Source organism: Musa acuminata, chromosome BXJ1-11, assembly GCF_036884655.1.
Source record: "Musa acuminata AAA Group cultivar baxijiao chromosome BXJ1-11, Cavendish_Baxijiao_AAA, whole genome shotgun sequence".
Lineage (NCBI taxonomy): Eukaryota > Viridiplantae > Streptophyta > Magnoliopsida > Zingiberales > Musaceae > Musa > Musa acuminata.
Window position 1 is genome coordinate 6,227,342 of NC_088337.1, and position 25,856 is coordinate 6,253,197.

At 51.3% G+C, this 25,856-nt stretch overlaps 5 protein-coding genes and 1 pseudogene across 7 annotated transcripts; 2 read left to right on the forward strand and 4 right to left on the reverse strand.

The window, feature by feature from the left end:
* Positions 1 to 1,058: 1,058 nt before the first annotated feature.
* On the reverse strand, positions 1,059 to 3,341 carry LOC103970642 (nicotinate N-methyltransferase 1). The gene is made up of 3 exons (XM_009384507.3): positions 2,463 to 3,341; positions 1,781 to 1,845; positions 1,059 to 1,461 (listed from the first exon to the last, which is right to left on the reverse strand). The coding sequence occupies exons 1-3, from the start codon at positions 3,208 to 3,210 to the stop codon at positions 1,162 to 1,164; spliced, it is 1,113 nt and encodes a 370-aa protein (XP_009382782.2). The 5' UTR covers positions 3,211 to 3,341; the 3' UTR covers positions 1,059 to 1,161.
* A 4,226-nt stretch (positions 3,342 to 7,567) lies between these two features.
* On the reverse strand, positions 7,568 to 10,876 carry LOC135597064 (protein SOSEKI 3-like). Of its 3 annotated transcripts, none has more exons than XM_065089507.1 (4): positions 10,293 to 10,876; positions 10,138 to 10,207; positions 9,181 to 10,051; positions 7,568 to 9,005 (listed from the first exon to the last, which is right to left on the reverse strand). In XM_065089507.1, the coding sequence occupies exons 1-3, from the start codon at positions 10,633 to 10,635 to the stop codon at positions 9,199 to 9,201; spliced, it is 1,266 nt and encodes a 421-aa protein (XP_064945579.1). In that variant the 5' UTR covers positions 10,636 to 10,876; the 3' UTR covers positions 7,568 to 9,005; positions 9,181 to 9,198. The 3 variants fall into 3 exon arrangements, with proteins under 3 accessions (XP_064945579.1, XP_064945580.1, XP_064945578.1); XM_065089508.1 differs by lacking the exon at positions 7,568 to 9,005 and having other exon boundaries at positions 9,087 to 9,860; positions 9,936 to 10,051; positions 10,293 to 10,778; XM_065089506.1 differs by lacking the exon at positions 7,568 to 9,005 and having other exon boundaries at positions 9,087 to 10,051.
* On the forward strand, positions 10,781 to 15,599 carry LOC103970645 (uncharacterized; annotated as a pseudogene).
* A 363-nt stretch (positions 15,600 to 15,962) lies between these two features.
* On the reverse strand, positions 15,963 to 17,019 carry LOC135597065 (protein SRC2 homolog). The gene has a single exon (XM_065089509.1). It carries the CDS (start codon positions 16,929 to 16,931, stop codon positions 16,134 to 16,136), a length of 798 nt encoding a protein of 265 aa, XP_064945581.1. The 5' UTR covers positions 16,932 to 17,019; the 3' UTR covers positions 15,963 to 16,133.
* A 589-nt stretch (positions 17,020 to 17,608) lies between these two features.
* LOC103970649 (anthocyanidin 3-O-glucoside 6''-O-acyltransferase-like) lies at positions 17,609 to 19,473 on the forward strand. The gene has a single exon (XM_009384513.3). It carries the CDS (start codon positions 18,051 to 18,053, stop codon positions 19,434 to 19,436), a length of 1,386 nt encoding a protein of 461 aa, XP_009382788.2. The 5' UTR covers positions 17,609 to 18,050; the 3' UTR covers positions 19,437 to 19,473.
* A 12-nt stretch (positions 19,474 to 19,485) lies between these two features.
* LOC135597063 (BEL1-like homeodomain protein 9) lies at positions 19,486 to 23,886 on the reverse strand. Its single transcript, XM_065089505.1, has 4 exons — positions 22,322 to 23,886; positions 20,343 to 20,755; positions 20,200 to 20,260; positions 19,486 to 20,113 (listed from the first exon to the last, which is right to left on the reverse strand). The coding sequence occupies exons 1-4, from the start codon at positions 23,459 to 23,461 to the stop codon at positions 19,655 to 19,657; spliced, it is 2,073 nt and encodes a 690-aa protein (XP_064945577.1). The 5' UTR covers positions 23,462 to 23,886; the 3' UTR covers positions 19,486 to 19,654.
* Positions 23,887 to 25,856: the final 1,970 nt, after the last annotated feature.

A 25,856-nucleotide genomic window follows, 5' to 3' on the forward strand; every position in this document is an offset into this window, starting at 1 on the left:
GACTAGATATACCACTAAGACTATGAAATTGTTATCTGACAATAAGGCATCATCAGCCATTCAGCATTCCGTGAGCGGATCAATCAGTGAATTCATTCTCCAATGAGCATCGTATCCCTAGTATCCCCACACAAGCAGTTTTGCGACCAGCCGCCTCCATCATATGTACGTGTATACATTACACCATTTTTGTCTGGTTATCTCAATGTCTCTCTCGAGTAACCTATGACTAGGATTATTCAGCGTATGTGTTTAAAGATGAATCGATCACATTATCGTGATCTCATCACGATTTGATTCCAATTGCACATATCTATGAACATCAGAATATATTCATACAACAAACAATATAAAGTGATAAAATGCCAATATATAATAAGTAAAACGAGTGTGTATCATGTCATACGTGTCATCACTCACGTGATTGGCTTGTAAAGCACCTATGACTAGCACTCGAGACATGTGAGTCGGAAAACTTGACCCGTGTGAGGAGGTCCTGAATGCACTCGTGTTCGATGAATAAAACGTCGCACTTCAAACTCCTCTCGCAAAAGCCCCAAAGCATGATTAGGGGAGAGGGTACAAATGAAAGGGAATATACTATTGACTAATCATTATCTGACACGTAACTATCACATGGAGTTCTCGTTGGGAGGAAAAGATCCAGATCACTATTCACCTGTTTGTTCGCATGGACACGAGTCCAGGTCTAGAGCAAATAGTTCGGAGTTGTTCCCCCCTTGTCGCCCACTTGGACAAAAGGCCAAGAGGGGATTGTTGGGGGCGATTAGAGGCTCCCTTTTCGTAAAATATTCTATGAAATATTATTTTTATTAGATATAGAAACTCATCTTTACTACGATAAGAGAAAACTTATCTTTTTTTTTTACTATTCGTACTCATACATTTCGGATTACTAATATGGACATCAAAAGGACCGAGTTTGAAAACTTCTTTCGACTTCAATCTTTATGCAAGTAACACCTTGAAAGCTTAACGTTTTCACCTCGGACAATCATGCATATACTAGTCTGAATCACATCGGGTTAACTAAGACATCAATAATATTTTTTAGATAAATTATTATTATTATTAAAGCTAATGCTGGAACAATCTGGGTTACTAAGAGTGTTCATCGAACGAAGTGGAACCAACTCGGGTTCACTTTTGGTACTCAACCACGGCGTAGAACGGGTCCAAGTAGATGGCCCTGAAGGCGGTGAATCCGACGACGCCGCCGAGCTGCCGGAACTCCTCCTCGGTGCGTTCTCTTCCCAGCGTCCGGTAGATCGCCATCACAAAGATGTCGCCCTCCAGCAGCGCCCGCGTCCTCCGGCTGTTGTCGGTCTCCTCCGGTAGCACCGGCTCACACGCGATCACCTTCCCGCCCTCTGGCAGCGCGTTGTAACAGTTCCTCAGTATCGCCGTGCACTCCTCGTCCGTCCATGTCGTCAGCACCCACTGCACGCAGTTCGCAAGAAGAAGGGATGACAAGTTGGCATCAGAGGAGAGAGATGACAAAACCTTAACAAGTCTGCCTGCAATTGGTTAAAGCTAGCACATAAATTTGGACAACACAAAATACATGTTTTCCGAAAATGAAACAATAGATGTAAAAAAAAATCAAGATAATGTTGATGCCACTAAATAAATAATAAAATGTCTTAAAATATTTTTTTGTTGAAGAAAATGCATCATGGTTTTACCTATAAATTAAATGGGATAAGCTACAATCAAAATTTATGTTTTAGTTTTACCTATAATAGCACTGTATTCGTACCTTCATGAAGATGGCATCACCGGTGGGAATGGATTCGAACATGTTCCCACCCACATGCGTCACCCCTGCAACTCCACACAGACAAAACAAGAAGTGAGTCATTGGAACCAAACTATTTTTCTTGCTCAGACGTAATTGAAATTAAAAAAGCTACAGATGGAATTTTAATCTCTATCCCTCCACTTGCATTCCAACAATCAATTGATGTGCATAAGGGAAATCTTGTATCATATGAACGTCTTGTGCTTCGCGGTGTCACATCCACCACCCACCATGGGGGACGTGTCTTCGTCCATCTCGCCGGAGACGCCGGCGAAGCTTCGACGAGGACAACGGATGACCGTAAGTAACTAGGGCAAAATCAAGATTCGTTGCATCTCACTGGCCCTGATGTTGTTCGACGAAATGCCTCAGCATCCCACGCTTCGACAAAGACGACAGAACCCACTTACCATGGCCCAACACAACACGTGGCCCGTCTTATGTGCCCCCCAAGTTCTCCCAATTACGCACCTTCGTATATGGACATAGCTATAGTGTGAAGAAGGGATCTCATAGCAAGTAAAAGCGGAGAGTAGGCGTGAAACAGGACGATAACCACCACCCACCCACTTTAGCGTGGGGTGGATGAGGCGGCTAAGATGTGCCGGGAGAGCGTGGGGGTTGTGTGTTAGAGGACTACCGGCCAACGGCGGCGCCTCGGCGACCACCTCTGGCAGATCGAAGTTGATGCCGCGCTTGACGGAGGGGAAGCGTCGCATGATCATGTCGAGGCAGGCGCCGGAGCTGCCGCCGACGTCGACGAGGGTTTCCACGCTCCCGAACCCGGCGGAGCCGTACCCGTCGAGGAGCGCCTCCATGAAGGGTTCCGACACCCCCCACATGGCTCGCTGCATCAGGGCGTTGGCCTCGCGGTCGCCGCCGTAGTAGGCGTAGGCGGGCACCCCGCCGTTGGCGCGGGCGAAGGGCTCCGGCCCGGCCGGGTCGAGGACGGCCTCGTGGAGCCGCGGCCACGCGCGGACCAGCGCGTCCTGGTGGTGCTGCAGCACGTAGGCGGCGTAGGAGGCGCCGTCGCCGGAGGGGACGAGGGTGCGGCCGACGTCGGTGAGGGAGTAGCGGCGAGCGCCGGAGGTGGCGCAGCGGTTCTCGGCGAAGACGCCGTGGCTGGCGAGGAGGCGGAGGAGGCGCTGGAGGACGGACGGGTCGGAGGAAGAGGGCGGCGGGGGGCGGAGGAGGGCGAGGATCTCGGCTGCGGTGAGGGGGGAGTTAGATCCGGACTGCCAGATGGCGTCGGGGACGTTGAGGCGGACGACGGCGTTTAGCGCCATGGGGACGGAGATCATGTTGGCGAGCTCCATCATCGCCAGCCGACCCTGCTTTCCGACCTCCGACGTCGGATCCTCTCGACCGCCACCGCCCGCTGCCGCCATGAGAGACCACGAAGATGGATGAGGGCTGAGTAGTTAAACCATCCCATTCTAGCCAAGATGGATGAGTCCCGTCACCGGCACTAAGGTGACTCCCACTTACCGGAGTCGATTGCGTGCCGCGGCGGACCGATGAGAGGACGTGGGGAGGTGAGCGGACCCACTCACGAGATGCACGCCTCGCACCTATTAATGGAAGAAAAAATAATTTAAAAAATCAGGTGGCCAACAATTTTATTAATTAATAAAATACTTTTATTTATTGGAGGAGAGTTGAAGTAATTTATTTCTCGGCACAATTTGGTAACACGTGCACAAGCAACCGTGCCAACGAAGAGCTTTGAAGTTGATATGACGGACCACGTCGTTCGGGTACAACGTCAACCCGCAAAGGTTGGGACAACGTCACTTCGGTATGACGCCACTCCACAAAGAGTGGAACAGCGTCGCTCGGGTATGACACTACTCGAGTATGACGTCATCTCGCGAAGATAGGGACGACACCGCTCGAGTGTGATGCTGCCCCGCAAAAACAAGGATCGCAGCATCGCTCAAGTACGACGTCGCTCGGTGCCAATCCACGCAGGACAATCGATATCAACACTAAGGGTATGAGTTCATCGCTTAAGGGGTCGACGACCATTAAGAGGCTGGGTACAACCAACCCCCATGGACAAGCATAAAAACCCATCGCCTGATCAACACATGGGGGGTTTTTTTTTTCGCTCAAGCACTATACTCTTACTCATCCAAAAGCTAACTTAAACTTCGAATGGGCAGAGTTGGGAAATCCCCCTCCCGACCTTGACTTATGTGCAGGAGCCCAACGACGAAGAAGCAAGCCACCCGCCAAGGGAGAAGATCACCCTCGGGAGACGAGACTCGAACCCGACCTGATCTGACGCTCAAGCGTCAACGCGAGAGACCCTACGTATCGAGGATTCTAAGATAGAGGACTACACCGGACACGAGATGGTTGACGCAAGCTCCTGAGACCCAAGTGCCAAATCGAGCAACCTTGCGCATCTGGAGTCGAACATAGCCGTGCTGACTCCACGACCACGGTGTAAAGAGACACTAACATTTCCTATAAATAAAACCGGCACTATCGTAACAGTGTCATCAGATCTATTGTGTTGTGGGAAACAACTTTGAGAGCCGTGGCCTCGGGGCCGACGCGGCTCGGTTCGGATCCGAACGTCGGGGATCTCTCCGGGGCATGCCTCGAGCCCCCGAGGTCGGTCCGGTGCGGTGTTCCGATCAGGACGGGGTCACCGTCTCCTCCGGGCAGGGGCTCGTCGTCCGCGCGCCCGACGGGGACCCTTGGCTTCGCACCTGCACAAAGGTCGGGTCGGGAGGCTCGACCCGACCCCTCCGAAGATCAAGTTAGCAGAAGATGTGGAGGGGGTTTAAGAAGAAGAAGTGTTTGTATGTGTGACCCCCCCTTTTTCTGATGAACGAGAGGGTATTTATAGGGAAACTTACTGCTGTTTGATGTGCCCGCCTGCAAGAGGCAGGCTGATAGCGTCTGACATGGCCGTTGGCATGGCATGAAGAATCGCGCTTGAGTAGGCGTTAATGCACCTCGGCCGGTGTTCCGGTTCGGTTGACCGAGTGTAGTCGCGTCGATCGAGGCGTGAGGCATCGGCTGACGTCAGCCGAGTCTTATCGTAATTACTGTCCTCATCATATTCCCCCCCGGAAAGAAGGTATGTGTCGGACGTTGTAACGGGATTCCGAGGCATGGCTTAAGCTTTCAGACGGGCTGGCTGCGAAGGCACGGTCTCGGGAAAAATGACGCCGAGGAGCACGACGCAGGCGGGCTGGCTGCGTAGGTGTATCTCGGGGCCAGGGGCCAAGGTGCCGAGGTGCCGAGGAGCACGACGCAGGCGGGCTAGCTGCGCAGGCGTGTCTCTAGGAGCATGGGGTCGGGGAGCACAATGCAGGCGGGCTGGCCACGTAGGTGTGTCCCGGAAAGCATGGGGCCGAGGAGCACGATGCAGGCGGGCTGGCCGCGCAGGTGTGTCTCGGGAACATGGAGCCGAGGAGCACGACGCAGGCGGGCTGGTCGCGCAGGTGTGTCTCGGGAGGCATGGGGCCGAGGAGCACGACGCAGGCGGGCAAGCCGCGCAGGTGTGGTCTCGGGCATCATGTGGCCGAGGAGCACGACGTAGGCGGGCAGACCGCGCAGGTGTGGTCTTGAGCGTCATGCGGCCGAGTAGCACGACGCAGGCGGGCAGACCGCGCAGGCGTGGTCTCGAGCGGCATGCGACCGAGTAGCATGACGCAGGCGGGCAGACCGCGTAAGCGTGGTCTCGAGCGTCATGCGGCCGAGGGACACAACTCAGGCGGGCAGGTCACGCTGTGGTGGACTCGAGGAGTCCATGGCCGAGGGAAGTGGCTCGGACCGAGGGACATAACTCAGGCAGGCAGGCCGCGCTGAGGTGGACTCGGGTAGTCTACGGCCGAGCCGTGTAGAGTCAGAGAGGTTTAAGCTGGGGCCAACCGCGAGCCGAGAGGGGGTCAGGTAGATACTGAACCTTTGCTCAGAAGAGACTGAGGCAGGGCTTAGATTTCTTTTCATGAGGACTACATCGAGTAGCCACTGCAGGTGCTTGACCTCTCTTATGGAGCCCGCGGTCAGAGGTTGTCCCTTCTCCTCACGGTCGCCCAGGCCTCGGCTGCGATGTATCGGTTAGCCCGTTGGAGCATCTCTAGCACCGTAGTGGGAGGTCGCTCCACGAGGGACCAGAGGAATCTGGAAGGTCGCAGGCCTTTCACAAACGCCTGCACTAACAAAGAGGGGTGAGTGTCTGGCAAGCCACGGATTTGGGTGGCAAAGCGATCCACAAAGTGTGAGAGGGGCTCATCCTCCCTTTGTTTGAGTCCGAGGAGCAGTGCCGTGGAGGGCTTTGGCTGTGCACAGGCTACGAAGTGGAGCTCAAAGTCATTGGCGAGCTGGCCGAAGGAAGCGATCGTTCCGGTCTCCAAGCCGCCATACCACGCGTGGGCCGGCCCTCTTAGAGTGGTAGGAAACGCTCTACACATCAGGGCATCAGAGGTTCCGTATAGCGCTATTTGGGCACGAAAAGCAGCTACATGGTCCGCTGGGTCAGTGGAGCCATGGTAAGCGTCCAGAGAGGGGAGCTGGAAGTCCAAGGGGACTGTCAGATCCCGTATCTCGGGTGAGAAGGGAGACCCTCGGTGTGCGTCCTCCCCAAGCTCTCCCTTGGACCTGGGAACCTCTTCCTGCACTTCGTCGAGTCGCTGGCAGACGAAGCGTAACTAGGCTCGCAGGGAGTCCGAAGAGGGTACCTCAGGTTCCGAGCGGTCGCTCGGGTTTGCCATCACTGGATCCCCGAGTGGGGTCGGTCGGACCCGAGGCGAAGTGGGGGGCTCCGGTAGTGTCATGTGGGCCCGAACAGGTGCCTTGCGTTGTCGTAGTGGTTCGATCGCGGGCGGGTGCGCCGGATGCGAAACGAGCGGGATAATGGTTTGCACCATTTCCATCATAGCTCGGACTTGACGTGTGAGGTCCTGAAAAGCCTCGGGTGACACGGGCGTTGAGTCGGCTGGGGCGCCTGACGGCGCCGACAAGCCCGGGTCGTTGAATATTCGCCATTATCATTCGGAGGTCGTGGCTGGGCATTCATCACGATGGTCTCCGTGCGGGGGATGTTCCCCCGAGGCTTCGGTCGGGTGTGACCTCTCAACCGTGGGCTCATTTGAGCCGCTCGGGCGATCACCCGACATTTCGGGCCCTCCTTCTAGTGCCAATCTGTTGTGGGAAACAACTTTGAGAGTCGTGGCCTCGGGGCCAACGCGGCTCGGTTCGAGTCCAGATGTCGGGGATCTCTCCGGGGCGTGCCTCGAGCCCGCGGGGTCGGTCCGGTGCGGTGTTCCGATCGGGACGGGGTCGCCGTCTTCTCTGGGCAGGGGCTCGTCGTCCGCGCGGCCAACGGGGACCCTCGACTTCGCACCTACACAAAGGTCGGGTCGGGATGCTCGACCCGACCCCTCCGACGATCAAGTTAGCAGAAGATGTGGAGGGGGTTTCAGAAGAAGAAGTGTTTGTATTTGTGACCCCCCCTTTTTCTAATGAACGAGAGGGTATTTATAGGGAAACTTACTGCTGTTTGATGTGCCCGCCTGCAGGAGGCAGGCTGATAGCGTCTGACATGGGCGTTGGCGTGGCGTGAAGAACCGCGCCTGAGTAGGCGTTAATGCATCTCGGCCGGTGTTCCGGTTCGATTGACCGAGTGTAGTTGCGTCGACGGAGGCGTGAGGCGTCGGCTGACGTCAGCCGAGTCTTATCGTAATTACTGTCCTCCTCGTAGACCCAAAGTTTGAGAACAATACAAACTCTAAATATAATCAATTCATTCAGTCCACTCTCCACGTACAAATGGATGAGATTCGATGACAAAGATTTGTGCTTGTGATTCAAAGTATGTGCAAGGAGGTCTCTGTTACAGCGAGTCGCAGCAGAATTGTCTTGTTTGGGTGTGTGTACTGCTGCAGTAGACTCAGCTCGCTGGCTCCAAGAATCTCCTCGTCGAGGGAGCAGGGAGAGATCCACGGCTCGAATTCCCATCACCCACGTGCACCGATGTTTATGGTGGGAATTTTGAAGTCCTCGAACGGCATCCTATGCCGATCCTTTTGTCTTGGGGCGGCGCCACCGCGTCATTTACCGTCAGACTGTTGCGATATGGTATCCTATGAGCTCCTGTCGGAAAGCACAAAGTGGTTTGGGTACATCTAACTGCGTCAGCCGAGGGCGAGCCATATTGGATAGTGATGTAGCCCACCATCGGGGTCTTCTTCATACTTTACGAGTGGAAGAGAGGGAAAGGAACGAGAGCGAGGGGGGAGAGGAGAAGGTAGAGTCTCTCGGTCACGCTATAAGAGAGTAAGCTATGATTAGGGTTGGAGCGCGGCGTGACGAGGCAAAAGGTAGATCGGAGAAGATGTCGGCCTTGGGGCCGGAGTTGGCGCTGAGGCCTGTGGTGACGGTTCGGTCGATCGGAGAGGTAGACGATGGTGGTGAAGAGTGTCGCACACCGACCTCCGAAGAGAGCAAGCTTCCGTCGTCGTTGGCGCAGAGCTGCCCGCCGCCTGCGCCGATGAAGCCGAGGAGGGCATTGCGGTGTAAGCGAAAGCTATGGCCAGCGCCGGAGTTCATCACGGTGCGAGATGAGGAGATGGAGCAGCTGTTCGGATGCGCAAAGAAGAGAAGGTGTCAACAGCCTGATGATAACTGATACATATATGTACTCATTTGGTCTCCTTGTAAATTACGCTTAATCTACAGCGACGTGTTCTTTCTTTTTCCCCTTTATTTTCTTGATTGCAACCCAACCTATGTATGACGATCTCGATAAGGTTTTGAGAGTTCGATGGAGAGGGGTGAAGAGGTGCCGGGGAAGGCGGGGATGGCTTTGTCTGCGTGCGGACGACGCCGCGTGTGGTGCGGTAGCAGTCAGGTTGACGAGTGTGAGATAAGGTTCGAGTCTCGGAGTTTGGCGTCTTGGACACGGCTCTTTGACGGTGGAGCTGCACGATGTGGTCTAACAGGAGACAGCAGTAGCATTGTCGATCCTGCGGGTGACACGTGGATCGTTGCGACCGGGCCCCACGGCGTTTTGGAATTGCAATGGAGAGGCGACGCGTTTCCTGACGTCAAATTGCAAGGGAATCCGAGGTGTGGCGGTACAAATTTGGCGCATGGATTGGTCCGTAAACAAACCCAAACTTAGGCAACCAACGGCCCACTGGACATTGGAACGATTCGTATTCTGCTACAAATAGCCATGAAATAGTCAATAAATGAACAAATGTCACTTATCAGCACTTAAAAAATGTTCAGATCCGAATAGTGAAATGAGAGACATTATGCATTTTATGATTATCATATCAGCATAGTATTGATGTTTTGTAGATTGACTTATTTTTGCATGCGACAGATGCTACCTGTGCTCTTTGTTTGTTTCAGTGAAGCTCACGCTGAGATGTTCCTTCTTTTTCATCCCTTAGCACATTTCTCTTTGGCTCTCTAGCAAACAGTTGGTGTCCCCTAGAAACCTTGAGTTGGCAAACAGATCCAAAGCGGTAGTGGTCTTTCACAGAGATTGATCCACAAGTAATCAGGTGCATGATCATGTTTGCGGCTTTCAATTTTGATCCGGTTGGGAGGTAAACATCCTCTCCTTCCAAATTCCTATAGCCGTTCCTTCTGCTTAGTTCTGCTCTTATCAGGGATTGCAGTGTACTCATCTTTGCACATGAAGGAGAGGAAGGACCTGAAGATGTTGGTGGCTGTGAACTCCCTACTTTAACGATATTTGGGTCCTCCTTCGAACACATCAATCCACGATTTCTCCTTCCTTCTCCGTTGTCGATTTGAGTTGTAGCTTCCTGCGCTCCATCGGGCTTGTGGATCCTGGTTTCCGCCGATGCGGCGGTTATAAAACCAGGCGCTGGAGGAGGAGGAGGTGGTGGTGGTTGTTGCATCAGGGGATGCTTTGCCTCCTTAAGAACAACGGCTGTTGTGGATGAAGAAGGGGAAGCTTCTTCGGCTTTGTGAGGTGGCTGTTGTAGAGGGTGTTTCAGGTTCTGGATCTTGACATTGGTGGTACCGTGATGGTTCCGATCTAAATCGAGCAATGCATCATTCAATCCGATCATAGCCTCTACCAAACAAAGAGAGATGTAGACGGACAATGTACCTGGAGGGGTTCGATCCAAGAGCTCCGAACCCTTGAGTACATACTCATCGCCCTGCTCCGGCAGGATCAGATCGCCCTCGGAAAGGTCCTGCCACACGAATCCGTTCTTGTAGCTCCTGCGCCAGTATGGTGTATCATCATCGGTCAATCAAAAACCTAAATCTAGGGTCTTTGCAGTTCCTAATTCTGCATGCTCTGTTACCTCTTGCAAGACCAGGAGTACATGGCCGCCATCCCCTTCCCTCGCAGCACATCGAGCCTGTCGACCACATCTACAAACAACCCAACCAAGAAATCAAGAAACAGAACACAGATGAAAGCTCTCCTTTTTATCCAACCAAGATCGATCCTTTTTACCTCTGAGGTAGAGCCCCGCAGGGGAGGAGAGCGGGACCTCCATGAAGTGCGGGTGCTCGAGGTGGTGACTCCTGGAGAGGTAATACACCACCGAAACCTTTCTCCCCTCCTGCTGCTGCGATTGGTGCTTTGGTGGCGGCTCTGTCCACACTCTGGTTCTCTCCGGTCTGCCTTGCGCCGCGTGTCTTCTCATCCTCGCGTCCATTCTTGTCTCCTTCTTGGTTAACCAGTGCGGCGGCTGCTGCTTCTCATCATCATGCGTCGGGGTCTGTCGGCATTTAGTGGAGTGACTAGGGGCGGCAGGGAATTCCGTGCGGCTCGGAGGGCCCAAAGTGGCCATCATGAACAGGAGGAGGAAGACGACATGGCGTTCCACCACGTTGCACTTCAACCAGACAACTAGGTCTCTGTTTTGTTGTATCTAGTGTAGATGCGCTTGCTTTACATTGCTCGTCCTGGTTTTCAAGATGGGGAGTTTATGGACTGGGAAGAAGCTTGTGAACAGGGTTTGCTTGTTATTGGCAGATGTTACTAAGACTAAGAACAGAATCTGGAAAATTGTATCATTTTTTATGGATTTTAAGTTGAGAGAGGTATATGTAGTTCAACACCATTAGCAGTCCAGCAGGTATTGTGCCAACTTTTTCTCTTGTCATTGTCATTTGTTAAAGAGAGAATTAAGAGTTGATGTTTATCCTTCTCTTCACAGCTTCATATTTGCGGCAGCTGCATGCCCTCTATGGTGGTGGGACAAGATCTCAAGGACTTCTCACTGGTTTCTTCTTCTTCTCAAAAGTGGATGCTCTCTTCCTGTGGAACCACTCACTTTGGATGTGGGTGAGCTGTGACACTCTGAAAACCCTCTTTGTTTCACTTTGCAGGCTTGGCTATGCTATGCACCAATGGACACTGGAGAGAGAGGCTGCAGTGTGTGTGAAACAGAGAATAAAGCACAAAGTGTGAGCTTTACAGGTGCTTTTGAGAAAGTGTGCAGCACTATCATGTCTTCCAATGAGGTAAAGTTTACAGAGGTGCCTTTGTACTCCTTTTCTAGCTTTTGGATCTCCTCTCGAGTTTAAACTTAATCATGAAGGTAGAGAAGTAGAAGAAAGATAAATCTAAATTGATTTGTACATCATAAGGTAAGAAAATTCATCAGATTTGATGTCGACTAGAGAGAGGAAACTGCAAACACAAAGCCAACAATATTACTTATCATGTTAGATGCCAATTAGTCTGAATGCCTGCCTTTATATTTTTTAATAACTTTAAAAGGGTATGATATCAATTTAAATTTTAAAATTAATATACATAATTACATATACACAGGTATTTGAGATTCAGAATAATATATACTAAACTTAAATTTAGAAAAGTACATATAAATGGTTGTAAAATAGGCATATATAGGTTTGTGGGTAATGACATACCTATTCTCCAATTGCCATCTATACATAATCTTCCTTTCTCTTTATATTATAGGACCAATTCCAAGAAAAGAACTTTTTTTTTTTTTGAGTTTTTCTCAACATATATCCCTTTTTCATATTTCTCAATCGATGTTCTTTTTACCATATTTTCTAGAATACCTTTAATAAAGAGATGGTAGCAACTCACCTCAATTTTTACGGACTAATCCATCGAGTGAACCCATCCAATTCAAAAACACTGTAGCTGACGTAAAAGTCTCCATATTTGATTGTTCTAGTTCTTAAACAAATAATGATAATTAGTTAAAATATTATTATTTTTTAAGTTGGAATCTATTAACTTTTTGAGTCAATTGGCGTAGTTATAATGTTTTCGAATAATCTTTCGCTCGAAGTTTCGGTGATTTTTGCTGGGGATTTTGGTTCCTGTAGTCATAAATTCGCGTTCTTCGACCGGATTTGAGCTGTTCTTGCCGAAACTGGTTCGTGATTTGATGGAATTTCCGGGATTTGGGGAAGGTTTGGGGAAGTCTGTCCTCTTTCGGATTGAGGACGAGGAAGCGATGAGCGTAGTTAGTAACAGCGTGGAGACGGTGAATGCAGCCGCGGCGGCGATTGCGTTCGCTGGGAGCCGAGTCCAGCAAGTCAGCGTTCCGGTTTGTTATCATCTTCTTGTTGCGTATTGCTCTTTGCGTTTTAGGGTTTTGATATGGTTATTGATGTTATGTTCTTAAAGCTTAATTAATTCTGATCTGTGATAGGCGTAGAATACTACAGTAACATTTTTTCGTAGTTTAGTAATTTGAATGATGTATTTGTTCTAAAAGTGCTTCCGTTCTGATCCGGTAGTATCTATTAGTCGCACAACTACTTCTGTTCTGAGCATGTAGTATCTCCATGTGAGGACTGTTTCAACAGTGTCTTGTTTATTAGAAGTGATTTGAGCTAACTGTTTGTTTCTGTAATGATTATGGCAATACTGATGTACTCATTTCTAATGTTTGATTTTTCTGATGCTATGCTGCTCGAGGATATTGGAACTTATTTCATAAATAAATTAAATGGAACAGTTGGGGGAGATGATAAGCCATGTCTCTGCGTATCTTTAGATGGACTGGAGGTTTTGTGGATATGAAACAAGGTTTTAAATGAACAACCACAAGAGATAGTTACCAATTATCTGAACAACCACAAGAGATAGTCACCACTTCTGAGCTGTGGCGCTCTGTTAAGGATAATATGTCTGGTGCGTTCATGTAATTAAAACTATTTTGTAAAAAGATAAATAGTTCCCAGATATATAATTGTCAAAAAGTACAATTATAAAATTTTTATAGTGTACCACATTTTTCTTCTTTTCTCATTTACTTTTTTTTTTTAAGTAACTTAAGTTTTTTGTTTGATTTTTGGATTGAAACTATCAGTAAACTAGGTATGAAAGAACATGGTCGATGTTATGGGAAGATGTCGTTGATGTCATGGTTAACCCCAAGTGGTTTTAACTTATGTGCACAGTATTATCCAAGGTGCCTTGAAGGTGAAAATATTAAGTTTTTGATGTATCACATGCAAGAAGATCGAAGTCAAGAGAGATTTTTCGACTTGATACTTCCGACGCTCAAGTTAATAACCGGAGGAAGACGAGTGTGGTGGTGAGCAGTAAAAACTGATCTCCTTGGTAATTGTATTAAAAATGAATTTTTACACTTACGATAGATGGACAAAATATTCTACGGAGAAACAACTCTTAACCACCCCTAATAGCTTATCTTTATCCTTTTGTCCACGTAGACAAGGGAGGAGACAGAGGTAACCCACGGTTGTTTGCTTTGGACTCATGTCCTTGTGGATAGACAAAGGAGATTGTCACGTATGCAAACACATGTTGGACGATCATTGACCTCAATATTCACCCCTATCAGCCAGAAAGTATGATATTCAGAATGTCAAAACTTTTTTTGGGAAGGATAATGGATGGGTAGATCCCACACCATGAGAATTCATTGCGTAAAAATACTTCATGTAAATGTGGTACTTGGGTAAGATATCTTAAACTAGATGGTTTTTCTATGGAAGCAGCAAGGCACTGATATCTACATAGTGTAGGGAACTCTGATTTCTGCTTGTGAAAGTTAATGTGATGATAGTGTTAGAGAAATAGCTTCAGTTTCGGATATCATTATCGTTTATTTGTTGTTTTAATTACCAGGGAAGAAGGTGGGCTACCTAGCTTGGCATGTACCGGTGCTTCAGATCACACAGAAATGGCAAGCTTATCGGCCATGCAATCCTTGTTCCTGAACCTGCATTTCCTATGTCAGATGCTGCTGCTGCTGCAACCGAAAATCCAAACCATCCACCAGAAGTGAGGCTTCCATTTGTTGCACCACCTTCCTTTCTACCATCTTCGGTGCAATCACCTGCAGGACCTCTATCTCCATCTGCTCTTTCACCGAGTTCCTATTCTCCAACTGGTCCATCTTCCATCTTTTGCCAAATTGTTGACCTCTTCCCTCGATGCAAGCTGCAAGAAAAGTGAGGCCTATGGAATTTCTGTCCTACCAGCTTTGTCCTGGAAGCCCAATGGGTCGTCTCATTTCACCAAGTTCAGCATATTCAGGCACATCGTCGCCTTTCACTGATCCTGAATTCCATTCCCGTGCTGGTGGCTCCTTCCAATCATTTCCTATCCGTGAACCACCAAAAATCTTGAGCGCTGAGGAAATTGCTGCATCACTAGTGGACTCTGCTATTGTGCCTAGAAACAATGAACACACAGTGGATCAGAGAGTCTCATTTGAACTTGCACGCTGCTTGGCAACCTCAGGTGAAGGTTCCTCAGATGCATCGACAGCAAGAAATGATGGAGCCCTACATTCTAGTGTCGCAGATAACGGTAGGAGAATTGGTGTTGATGATGTCTACGCTGCTATTGTTTCCCTCAGTTAAAGAATTCAACTTTGATAATTTGGATGGGTTCAGATGGTGACCGAGCATTCGAAGGGTTGGGCTGTTATCTCAATTATACAGCCAGGTGTAAGCTAATTGGCCCTTTCACTCGTTTCCTCGTATCTGTCATCTGTCTTAAGGGTTCTTGTTTCCTGCTTTACCGACAGCCATGTCCGGATGAGAACCATCTGTGAGTATCTTTCCTCGGGTGCATGAATTTGACTGCCAGACTTGATACATGAGGCCTTCTGTCATCTGCATCAGGTAATAAAGAGATGATTTTTATGTCTCTCGATCGAACTGTTTTATACTTCATACTACTCTTGTCTTATTGCTGACTAACATATCAGAAACAGCAGTCAAAAGTCTCAAGCTGTAAAATCATTGTTCTTATGCCAGAATATACTCCTAGGAGCTTCAATCTATATACTGTCTCACTTAAGTTTATCATTACTGAGACTTTGGTAAATCTGCATGGCCCTCCCTTGCTACAGAACAGAGAATGAGGGAGGTGAGCCAAGTTGAAAGATCCTTCTCTGTAACAGGTTAGGTTGATGATCAATGTAATTTGGAGGGGGCCTGTGACTCTCATCATCAAGAAAACTTGTACAAAACTGGACCTCTTTGCAGGAGATGCCCTCAGGTCAGAGTTAAGCAGATGCTCCTCCTCATTGATTTCTCTGTAAAGAATGCTTTTGAAGACTCCTTTTCCCGGTACCAAAAGCATATATTTTTCATGATGCATCTCCCCCAACCCTAATTGTGGGTCATGAGATAATTTATATCATGTTTCCTTGCAATCTATTTTCTTCAGATTGTCAAAATCAGGTACATTTACTTCTCCTTTTATCTTTCTCTCCTTGTCTCTCAGGTTAGCTTATGTTCATCAATTCTTTGGTCCATATCCTTCTTCTCCGTTAATCTTTAATTAATCTTATGAAGTCAATGTGACATTCTTCTTCCAGTTCTGTTCTTATATGTATGTCAACATTATGATGTATGTCACCACTATGGTGATAAATACACGACAAAGTAGGTATCTTATCACAATAGAAAATTTTGATACATGGATAGATGTATGTCGCCAATGTGGTCATAATGATTTATTTTTTTTAAAAATTACTTCAGAAAAAATGCCCATATTTCTTGACTAAATCCCATGAATGAGGTCGAGTGTAGCCCAAGTTCTAAGTACTACCCCATTCCCTGTCAATGCCGATCACTCAAATTATTCATTCCTCCATTAAAAAAAGAAAGAAAGTAGACAAAAGCTTCAAGACAACGCGAGGAATAGAGAGAAAACACAGCATGGGCATATCATGAGACTGTAGATAACACACCACCAGATCTTACCTTATACATGTAAATACCATCATCAACATGTGAGAACGGAAAAGCATGGGAATAAGGTCGAAGAGAAAACCAAGTGGTTGGATTTATTGAGATCGGGATCGCGGCGCCCTTAGAAGTCATCTCCATCGTAATCCCCATCCTCGGCCAGATCGTCCTCCACCCTCTCCGTCACATCGTCGGCGATCTTGTCCTCAACGTAGTCGACTCCCTCCGCCAGCGCCAGCCCCCCAAGAAGCCCCGCCGCCGCCCCCACCGCCAGCCCCGTCCCCATCCCGAACTTGGACTTACTCTTCTCCTGCTGCCCGTACGCCATCGGCGGCTGCTGAGCCCCGTAGGCGTAACCCCCCGCCGGCGGACCCCCATAGGGGTACCCCGTCGGCGGCTGCGCGTAGGGGTACCCCGTCGGCGCCGTGGCGTAGGGGGTCGGCGCGTAGCCGTAGTCCCTCGAGGAGGCCTGGCCGTAGGGCGGGGCGTAGGCATCGTAGTATCGGGCCGGCTCCTTGACGGCGACCGTGACCTCGAGCTTGCCATGGGGGCGGCCGGACGGGCGTTTGAGCTTGAGGGTACGGTTGAGCTTGCTGCCGAGACCGACCTCGTCGAGGACGTCGCGGAGAGGGAGGCGAACGGAGCCGACGAGGGGCTTGACACCCTCGCCGGAGCCGGCGTGGACGACGTCGAGGGAGAGGGTGGCGTCCTCGAGGGGGAGGCCATAGGGGACGGGGAGGACGAGCTTCTCATCCCAGATGGGATCATCGTCGTCGCCGCCGACGGCGACCTTGGTGGAGCTCTTGGCGGCGGGATCGACCCAGGCGACGACGTAGGGCTTGAGGTCACCGTGGCGCCAGTTGACGTTCTTGAGGTTGCGGGCGGAGGCAATGTTGAGCTCCACCTCGTAGCGCGCGGCCATGGCGGGCCTTCTCGGCAGTCGCAACGGAAGAGTAGAAGCGAAGGGAAGCGGGGAACGGGAAAAGTCAGTTGAGAAGGTTAGGTTGGGTGGGAGAGGAGCGTCGTTTATAGGGAAGTGGGCTATTGGGGGAGTGATCGCCACCGGGTGAAACCGGGGTAGGTGTATGTGGGACGGTGAAATCCCATAGAAGTACCGGTCGGTGGACGAAGTCGTCCCTCGAGTTGGCGATCTCAACACGAGAGAAAGGTGGGGCATCGATTCGTGTCGCGTTGGGTCCGTGGACCGGGAGCGGGTGGGGATAAGTTCCTGGAAGACGCGAGAGTGTGGGGCCCGCCGTTTTTGGGCGTGACTCTCACGGTTCCTCTTTCCAGTATATAGGAAGAGGAGAACAACATGGGCGAATATTCTGCACCGCTATTATTATTATTACTTTCTGCACCGTCATTGTTATTGTTATTGTGTTGCGAGCTCGGGCAACGCGGGTTCGACGCGCTATGGAGGCATGGTCTCTCCATGTAAAAGCCTGCAACAGTAGCTCCCACGAGGCCCCCTTGTATATATGTATATATATATGGGGCATTCGGATCTGTGTTCTTAACGGATGATATCCAAGATCCTATTAGCTATCAACGTGAGCATCCCGTGTTCTGCCGCAAAACCCTCGGTCAATGGCGGCGGCCCGTGGGCTTCTCACGACGAAGCTGCGCAAAGGTCTGCTTGATAGATACTGATTTCTTTGTGCTGCCTTTCTCTCTATTGGTCGTGGTAGCCTATATCGTTAATTTGGTCGTGCCTTTCATCTCGACTTCTGCTCGTAGTTGTTCTTGATGACGTGCTTGGGGTTTCGTTGTGGGGTTAGTCTTGGTTGGACCATTCGTAACTTTCTTGTTCATCTGGTCAATTGGGGTTTTACTCGTAGCTTTCTCTAAAAAATGTCATTTGCTATCGCGGAGTTAGGTGCCATGGCATGATGGTTCTGCTGCCCACAACAAATGGTCTTCTTGCCCATTGACTAAGAAAACGAAACATGATGGTTTTGCTGCCCACCTTTAAAGTGGGTGATGGGTGATCTCTGTCGCATTCGCATTTCATCGAGCAGGTTCTCCTCTTCCACCAGCCATGGCGTCGTTGCCGTCGTCCGTCACGGTGCTCGACCGGTTCCAAGTGTCCCCGCCCCCTGGCTCCGCCCCGAACGCCTCCCTCCCTCTCACCTTCTTCGACGTCGTCTGGCTCCCCACCGGCCCCGTCGAGCGCATCTTCTTCTACCCCTTCCCCCACCCCACCTCCCACTTCGTCTCCCACCACCTCCCCTCCCTCAAGTCCTCCCTCTCCCGCGCCCTCCGCCACTTCTACCCCTTGGCCGGCCGCGTCGTGCCGCCTTGCGGCCCCTCTCCCGAAGCCAAGTTCCAGATCCGGTGCTCGGACGGCGACTCCGTATCTCTCACTCTGGCGGAGAGCTCTGATGACTTCCGACAACTGTCTGGCGACCAGCCGCGTGGATTTGGCAGGGTGTACGGCTTGATCCCTCAGTTGCCGCCCACCGGCGACGGTTCTATCCCCCTATTAGCCTTGCAGATCACGGTGTTCCCGGATCAAGGCGTCAGCATCGGCGTCGCGGTTCATCACGTGGCCTGCGACGATTCCAGCTCCATCCACTTCGTGAAGTCATGGGCTGCTGCTGCTGCTTGTAGCGTAGAAGATCCATCCGAGTCTCCGCTTTCGCCCCCTCCTCTCTGCGACCCGACCGTGATCGCAGATCCGGATGGTTTGTACTACAAAATTCTCACGGAAATGCAAAATCTGAAGTCAGCCGGACCACCTCCGGCGCCGCTCGACCTGCCTCCCGTCGGCGCGGAGCAGGGCGACGCGGTCATTGCCTCGTTCCTGATCGGGCGCGAGCAGATCGACCGGCTCAAACAAGGCGCCATGGCTAGAGCCGGCGCGACCCACGTCTCGACCTTCGTGGTGGCATGTGCCTTCGCTTGGGCGTGCCTGGTGAAAGCTCAAGCCGGCTTCTACGCCGGCAAGAAGAGCGCCCATTTACTGTTCTCGGTCGAGTGCAGGGGGCGCCTGGAGCCGCCGGTTCCAGCGGGCTACTTCGGCAACTGCCTGAGGCCGTGCTTCGTGGAGGTGTCGATGAGCGACCTCATCAAAGACGACGGCGTCTTCGCGGCGGCGGAGGCCATCGGCAGAGCGATCAAGGAGTTGGAACACGGCATTCTCAAAGGCGCAGACGGATGGCTTGAGAAGATCGTTTCTCTGACGGCCGAGCGGCCCATGTCGATCGCCGGTTCACCGAGGTACCGCGTTTACGATGCAGACTTGGGGTGGGGAAGGCCAATAAAGGTGGAGATGACCTCGATCGAGAAGACGCCGGGCACCGTGTCCCTCGCGGAGAGCAGGGATGGAGGAGGAGGGATCGAGATGGGTTTGGTGCTCCCAGAGAAGGACATGGATGAGTTCGCTCGTGCTTTCCTTGTGGCCCCGAGCTTTCTTGAAACATGATCAATATATGATGGTTATAATATGTGGATTTCGATGATATGTGTGCCTATAAATAAATAGCAAAACCTCTTCATAGGCAATGTGGAACGTTCATCGAAGTTTGAGAGTCCTCTGTGACGAGAAAGGCATACGCTATACTAGAAAGGGCAGATTACTGGCAGCGGCCGCATCCCCACCGGGATTGGGATGCATCAAAACCTGCGGTGACGCCAAGGCTCTCAGCCCACGAAGTCATGGAACATCTGTGCCCCCAAGTGCCTCATCTGCGGCGGCGTCTGCTGGCCGCCCTCGTGCCTCAGCCCCAGCGTCAACGACACCGCCTCGATCCCGCCCATGTCCATGGCGTGCTGGTAGGTGGCGAAGCTCATCAGCCCTCCCCCGTCCATGCCCGTCAGCATCTCGCACTCTTCCACCCTCGACCTCTTGTCGCCGCCCTGCCAAGCCTGCTGCTGCGACCCCTCCTCGTTCAACAGTACCGCATCCATGGGGGCGCAATCCGGCGGGTCGTGATACGTCGACGAGTGCGCTCCGTCTTCCGTCACGGCGACCATCGTCTCCTTCCCGTTGGTGGCGGAATTGAGATCCATTCCGCTCATCCCCTTGGTCTCCAGCATGTGGATCTCCTCTATCATGGGCTTCCACAGCCTCACTCTGGCATTGATGAACCAGTTCGACACCTGCATCCGGATCATCACGATCATCGGACCACGAATCAAACGCCAATCACATATTCTAACTCGTGCGTGCGTTACGGAATCCATACCTGATTCCTGGACAAGCCCGTCTGAGTTGCTAACATGTGCTTATCGGTGTCGGTCGGATACCTGAACGAGACCGAGCTTAAACTACATTTAGTTCTCCCGGTGAAGATGAAGCTGCGGATAAACGAAATAGGGAGACGCTTACGGGTGAAGGAAATGCTCGAACAGCCATGCACGGAGAACGGATACGGCACGCTCCGGTAGACCTCTCTGCGGCCGCCAAACCGGCTGGTTGTGATCCACGAAGCTCAGTGTGCTTTCGCCACCAGCCTTGTGTTTCCGAAGAAGGCTTTGATCGAGGTACTTGAGCCGCGGGGGGGTTGGCGTCGATTCCCCTCGACCACCGGAACTGGGTGATGACATGAGTTCCTCCCCGAGAACTTTGCTCACGTGCCGGATCTGATCTGAGATCGCGTTCTTTAAGCTCCTGAAGTGCTTCGAGATGGCCTTCAGCGCCAACGACGTGTAGGGCGTGGCCGAATTGAGGCCGGCCACGGACTCGAAGGAGGAGACCACCATTTGCATTTGTTGGTGGTACTGCTTGTATCTTCTGCAAACCTTCACATTTGAGGCACCAACACTTAGCACATCTACAGAAGTTGCATGGATGCATCCAAAAAAAGGCTTAACTTAGCAGCATAGACGATAATGCTGACATAGAAGACGATGTTTCTCCCAACATTATCATGCATAAATCTTCGAAATAATATTTATCTATGAATCTAAGGTTGCTATCCAAAAAAAGAAAAAATTGAGGGAAACTTTCACAACATCAAATAATGACACGAATTCGAACCGACGATCTATGTTGGTTTAAATCTTGCTTCTAATAACTTGCATAAGCTATGCACATTAGTTAATAAAAATGAAATGTTTTAGCCAAAGAAGGACCATAATGCTCAATTCTAGATGAAACTTGAGATCAACAAACACAAGAGATAACATCCACAAACCTTTGTTACGCAAAGAACAATTTCCATTATCACAGTTATAGGGTGTTGCAGTAGTACAACTCTTTATAACCCTACCTAATGTACCACCACAACATCAACGAATCCAAAGCAGTAGAATGACTGACCAATAGTCAAACATAATTCTTGCATTGCATCTGTTCACAACCAATTAGCCTAATTTCTACATTTAATTATCAGAAAACAAAAGGTGCTTCTGATTACTAATTCATTTTTCTGAGGATGAAACAATCATGATCTATGGCAGATTAAGAAGGACACGATCCAACATAAAGGATCCAAAACCACCAGAAATGCCATCCTCTCACACTGTTCATCAAACCAGCAGAAAAAGTATGAAAGAACAGGCAGAGAGAGAGAGAGAGAGTGAGTGGGTCGGGTCGGTAAATGGATCCAAGAATAGGGCCGAAATTACTGCATCTTAAATTCTTTGGTGATGGGAAAAGCATAAAAAGTGATGCAAAACTCGTGACTTTGTTTGGAACCAAACCGATGACGAGGTATTGTGAGAACGGTATAAGAAGAAGAAGAAGAAGAAGAAGGGTACACAGCAGTCAATGGTTTCGCAATATGTGCTGAGCTGAGGACCCCATGAGTGACAATAGTGAAGAAACCTCTGCGAATATAGACAAGAAAAATGAGGATCGCTATTAGGATAGCAACGATACAAGGCATTTGATATGTAGATAGGAAAATTGAGCACACTATCATTGGTTCATTCATTAGTTATGCGATCTAATGAGATATGTGAAGCCTAATTGTAGAACAACATTACCGAGAAAGCCTGTCCTAATAGAAAACATGATATGACAACAAGAAAGTAAGAAGACTGTCGATTACATCAACTGGTAATTTATTTCTGATCGTACGGCGTTAGCTGTGAATTTATTGGAGAATTAAGAGATGCGGGGGAAGAAAGAGATGCCTCGATCCACGATCGCCATGAGGACAACGGAGGACGGAGAAGGAAGAGATTTAGATCATCAAATGACATGGTTATCAGATATCGATTCGTTTCGATCCCTACGGACTGGTTATGGTGGCAAGAAATTAGAGGCATAATGAATGCTTGATGCGAGGGTGATGAGAGGTCGGCTCGTGGTAAGAGATTAAGAGGACATGAACTGAATGGAGACAAGACGAAGCCACCAACCTCTTCCTGCATGTGGAGGAGCTTTGCCTTCTTCTGCTGGAATTCCGGTCGGTGGACTTTGGCTGCGCCCCCGGCTTCGGCTCCGGCCTCCATCGAGGATGATGCGCCGGAATTCACTCCCTTGGAGCTGTTGTCCTTCTCGCCGACGTCGCGGCCGCTGCTTGAAGCTCCTGGACTCGCTTCTCCGATGTGGCACCGCTTGGCGAGCTTCAAGCCCGTGACGGCGCTGCAGAACTCATCGAGCAGCTGCTGCGCTGGCCTCAGGAATCTGGAGTTCTTCAGTATGGTGGCGTAGCCGGTGAACGGGCCGAGAGGGCCGGAGCCACGGCGGGCAGCGGCGTCGCTGGGCAGGCTCACCACGTCTTGTAGTGATCCCCCGCCGGTGTACACTCGGTCCCCGATCAGGAACTTGGGGTAGGGGCAGGAAGGCCCGGCCGCCAACTGCGCCGCGCCGAGCTCCGGCACCGGGCTCGACGCGAGCGTCAGGGACAGGCCTCTCGCCGCTCTCGGATCGCTAGCCCCGACGGCAGCGTCATCGCACTTGGCGCCCATGATATTTCCATCGCCGCTCCACTGCGGAGGCAGCTGCCTGGCCATCAGCATGGCACCGGGCGATTCCCCGGCATAGGTGGGCAGGAACAGCAGCTCGTTCCCGCCACCCTCGACGGCCCACGGGCACGGCTGTTGCGCGATCGCGGAGGCGAATTCTCGGCCTTGGCACGCGAGCGGCGATGAGGGCGACACGAAGTGCAAGTCCGTCGATCCGTCGTGATAACCGACGAAGCCGGGCCTCGGTTGGTGGTGGTAGGGATGACCGTGCGGAACAAAGGAAGGAGGCGGAGCCCAGTCGCAACCGGGCTGGGGCTGGAAAGCAGCGGCGCCCTCGCTTAAGATCAGCGACGACGCGGAAGGAGCGACGAGGGGGACTTGGCTGCCGCCCGTGAAGTCCGTGGCGGCTGAGGCGGCCGGGGAGGAGAACATAGCCGGTTCGGAGGCGTCGCGGACCTGGAGGAGGTCAGACTGGACCCGGAGCTTGTCGCGGCGGCTCTGCTGGGCGACGTGGGCATCCGACCGTAAGCCGTTCATGGCACGTTGGCTGCTGCAGCTGGCAGTGGCGGCGGCGGGGCTGGCCGGGGGCATTCCGGGTCGAGAGACATGAGTTGGCGAGGGATGGATCGGTGTAAAGAGGGGAGGATGCGGGGAGGTGGGGGAGAGGAAGAAGGGAAGGCGGGGAAGGAATGGGTTCAGAGGCCAATAATTTGGGAGCGTCGGGAGCGGAGACGCAGGGCGGCAGCCATCTCCATGTATCTGCTACGAATCCAGAGCAAGTACAAAGGGAGATCACAAGATGGCAAAGATTAGAAAGAGGAGAGAGATGGGGATGGGAAGCAAACAAAGAGATGGAGGTGGTGGTGGGTTTCAGGAATCCGAGCAAGCAAAACACTCCACATGGATTCACTGCAGCAGCAGCAAAGGCCAGAGGGTGCGGAGGAAGCGTGAAAGTTATGACTTGCTGAAACCCACTTCACGACAACCACACCCCCGCTCGACATGTGAAGACCGCCCATGTGTGCAGATATGACTCTCATTCATGCCAACAGTTCACTCTCTCTCTCTCTCTCTCTCTCTCTCTCTCTCTCTCCCCGTCTTCTCATCATTTCATTAGCAGAAAGGGGGCGTGGTTAGCAGCAGCGCTTCGCTACTGTGGCGGAATGCCACGAAAGAGGTAAAAAACAGGGGGCAGAGAACAAAACGGCAGGGAATAAGACTGCTCTCTCTTTTCTTTTGGGAGCGAGGGAAAAGGGAGGGAGGGGGAAAAGGAAAAGAAGACGGGACGAAAGCAGGCAGCAAAAGATTACGCCGCAGTGAGTGCGGGAGGCAAATATTCCCCCCCGCCCTACTCGCACACGCTCGCCAGCATGCGGTGGTCCGCCGAACCGACGGCCGCGATTGCGACGCAGGCGAGTCCCGCCTCCCTGTCCCAGTCCGACTCCCGATGCCGCCGTCGCGCGTAACGCCGTCCCCACAGATACGATTCGGACCAGCACCCGAACACGCACCTGCCCAATTCACCCGTGGGCCCCGCAGCTCATCAAATCGCGCAGCGGGTATCGACAAAGAGACACCAAGGTCGGAGACGACGTGGAGGATTCCGATTGGGGGAGGGAGAACGGGTCCCAAAGGAAGCGGGGTCGCGTGGCGTCGGGTGACGTCACAGTAGGAGGGCCCCAGGATTACCCGGGAAATGAGGGGGGCGTTTCCGATCTGCCCCATATCTTTTGCTTCGCGGGCGGGCCTGCTTCCTTCGCCACCCCCTTTCTCTCCATCTTTCCCTTTTGATCTCCCAACCCCCCCCGCCTCGCCCCCCCACTTCCCGATTCCCGATGCCCCCCTCCCCCCACCGTCAGAACCGCTGCGTCCTGGTACGGACTCCCTCTTTCTCTTCCCTCCTCTCTCCATCATTATATATGGGTTCTTATGGGTAATCAAGAAGAAGCCTTTTTACAAGAGGTTTCACTTTCTGCCTGCCGGACTCGCCATCAACTCGTCCCTCCCCCTCTCCCTCGCGGCAAAGCTCCACCCACATCATCCGTTTCGGTGGCGTTTAGCGCGCAGGCTGAGGATGAACCACAGGCCCGTACAGATTAGGAAGAGGTTCAATGATCTGTATTCGAGCCCTCCAGGTCCGCACCGACTCCGAGACCTGCTACAGTGACTTACATGCCTCGTCCGCTGCGTCGCCGGTCGCAGACTCGCGGCCCGAGGAGGCTCGATGAACCCAGTTAACTTCCTGTTACGCACTGCACCGGCTGTAGGATCCATGTCCGAGCAGTCACCATGCGTTAAGGAGTGGGTATTAAATGAGCGGAGAAGGGATGGGGGAAAAGATAGGTTGGCAGAAGGGGGAACGCTATCGTCCTGACCATCCAATTAATGTGGGCCCACAGGCCACATCTTGATTGGACGGCTGGGATGGAAGTGGCCTGTTTGCTGTGTACTTGTTTCGGCTTTTATTTCCATCTCCCCACCCAACGATTGGACGGCCGAGATCTTATGCTGACGGCGCCCCGCTGTGGGGCCCCCCGGGTATGAACGTTAGTGTGAGACGTCGGACTTCACCTTGGTTGCTAATTAATTTAGCTCTGAAATCTCGATTCCTTGTGCAATTTAAGATGAGATATGTAGAGATGTTCTTTAGGTGTCAAACCTTAGGTTGAAGGAAATTATGAGGGTATGGCAACTTGATTTGGATTCCGCTCCGAAGACCTACGCATGTAGCCATGCGGATGAAGTCAAGCTCCGGTACTTGAAATGAGTGATGGGACTCACTCACTAAACTATCAGATATTCGAGACGAGCGAAGGCAAAAAGATAGACATGCTATTTGGTCTCGTAAGATTATTAGCATCGCAAATAGGTGATGGTGATTCATCCTCGTGATTAGGCCATATGGAATTAGATGTTACCCATATGGAGAGACGGATGGAGGACAACGAAGACAAGCCCGCGTGTAATATATTCACTGTGATGCTGT

Excerpts from the sequence above, each read along its gene's own strand:
- LOC135597063 (XM_065089505.1), bottom strand. The coding sequence starts at position 23,461 with ATGCCCCCGGCCAGCCCCGCCGCCGCCACTGCCAGCTGCAGCAGCCAA. Across the intron at positions 20,756-22,321 it reads TCCTCCACATGCAGGAAGAG|GTTTGCAGAAGATACAAGCA; the intron begins GTTGGTGGCTTC and ends TCAAATGTGAAG. Across the intron at positions 20,114-20,199 it reads CGGGCTTGTCCAGGAATCAG|GTGTCGAACTGGTTCATCAA; the intron begins GTATGGATTCCG and ends ATCCGGATGCAG.
- LOC135597064 (XM_065089507.1), bottom strand. The coding sequence starts at position 10,635 with ATGATGGCCACTTTGGGCCCTCCGAGCCGCACGGAATTCCCTGCCGCC. Across the intron at positions 10,208-10,292 it reads TGCGGGGCTCTACCTCAGAG|ATGTGGTCGACAGGCTCGAT; the intron begins GTAAAAAGGATC and ends GGTTGTTTGTAG. Across the intron at positions 10,052-10,137 it reads TACTCCTGGTCTTGCAAGAG|GAGCTACAAGAACGGATTCG; the intron begins GTAACAGAGCAT and ends ATACTGGCGCAG.
- LOC103970642 (XM_009384507.3), bottom strand. The coding sequence starts at position 3,210 with ATGGCGGCAGCGGGCGGTGGCGGTCGAGAGGATCCGACGTCGGAGGTC. Across the intron at positions 1,846-2,462 it reads CGAGGCGCCGCCGTTGGCCG|GGGTGACGCATGTGGGTGGG; the intron begins GTAGTCCTCTAA and ends GTGGAGTTGCAG. Across the intron at positions 1,462-1,780 it reads GTGATGCCATCTTCATGAAG|TGGGTGCTGACGACATGGAC; the intron begins GTACGAATACAG and ends AACTGCGTGCAG.
- LOC103970649 (XM_009384513.3), top strand. The coding sequence starts at position 18,051 with ATGGCGTCGTTGCCGTCGTCCGTCACGGTGCTCGACCGGTTCCAAGTG.
- LOC135597065 (XM_065089509.1), bottom strand. The coding sequence starts at position 16,931 with ATGGCCGCGCGCTACGAGGTGGAGCTCAACATTGCCTCCGCCCGCAAC.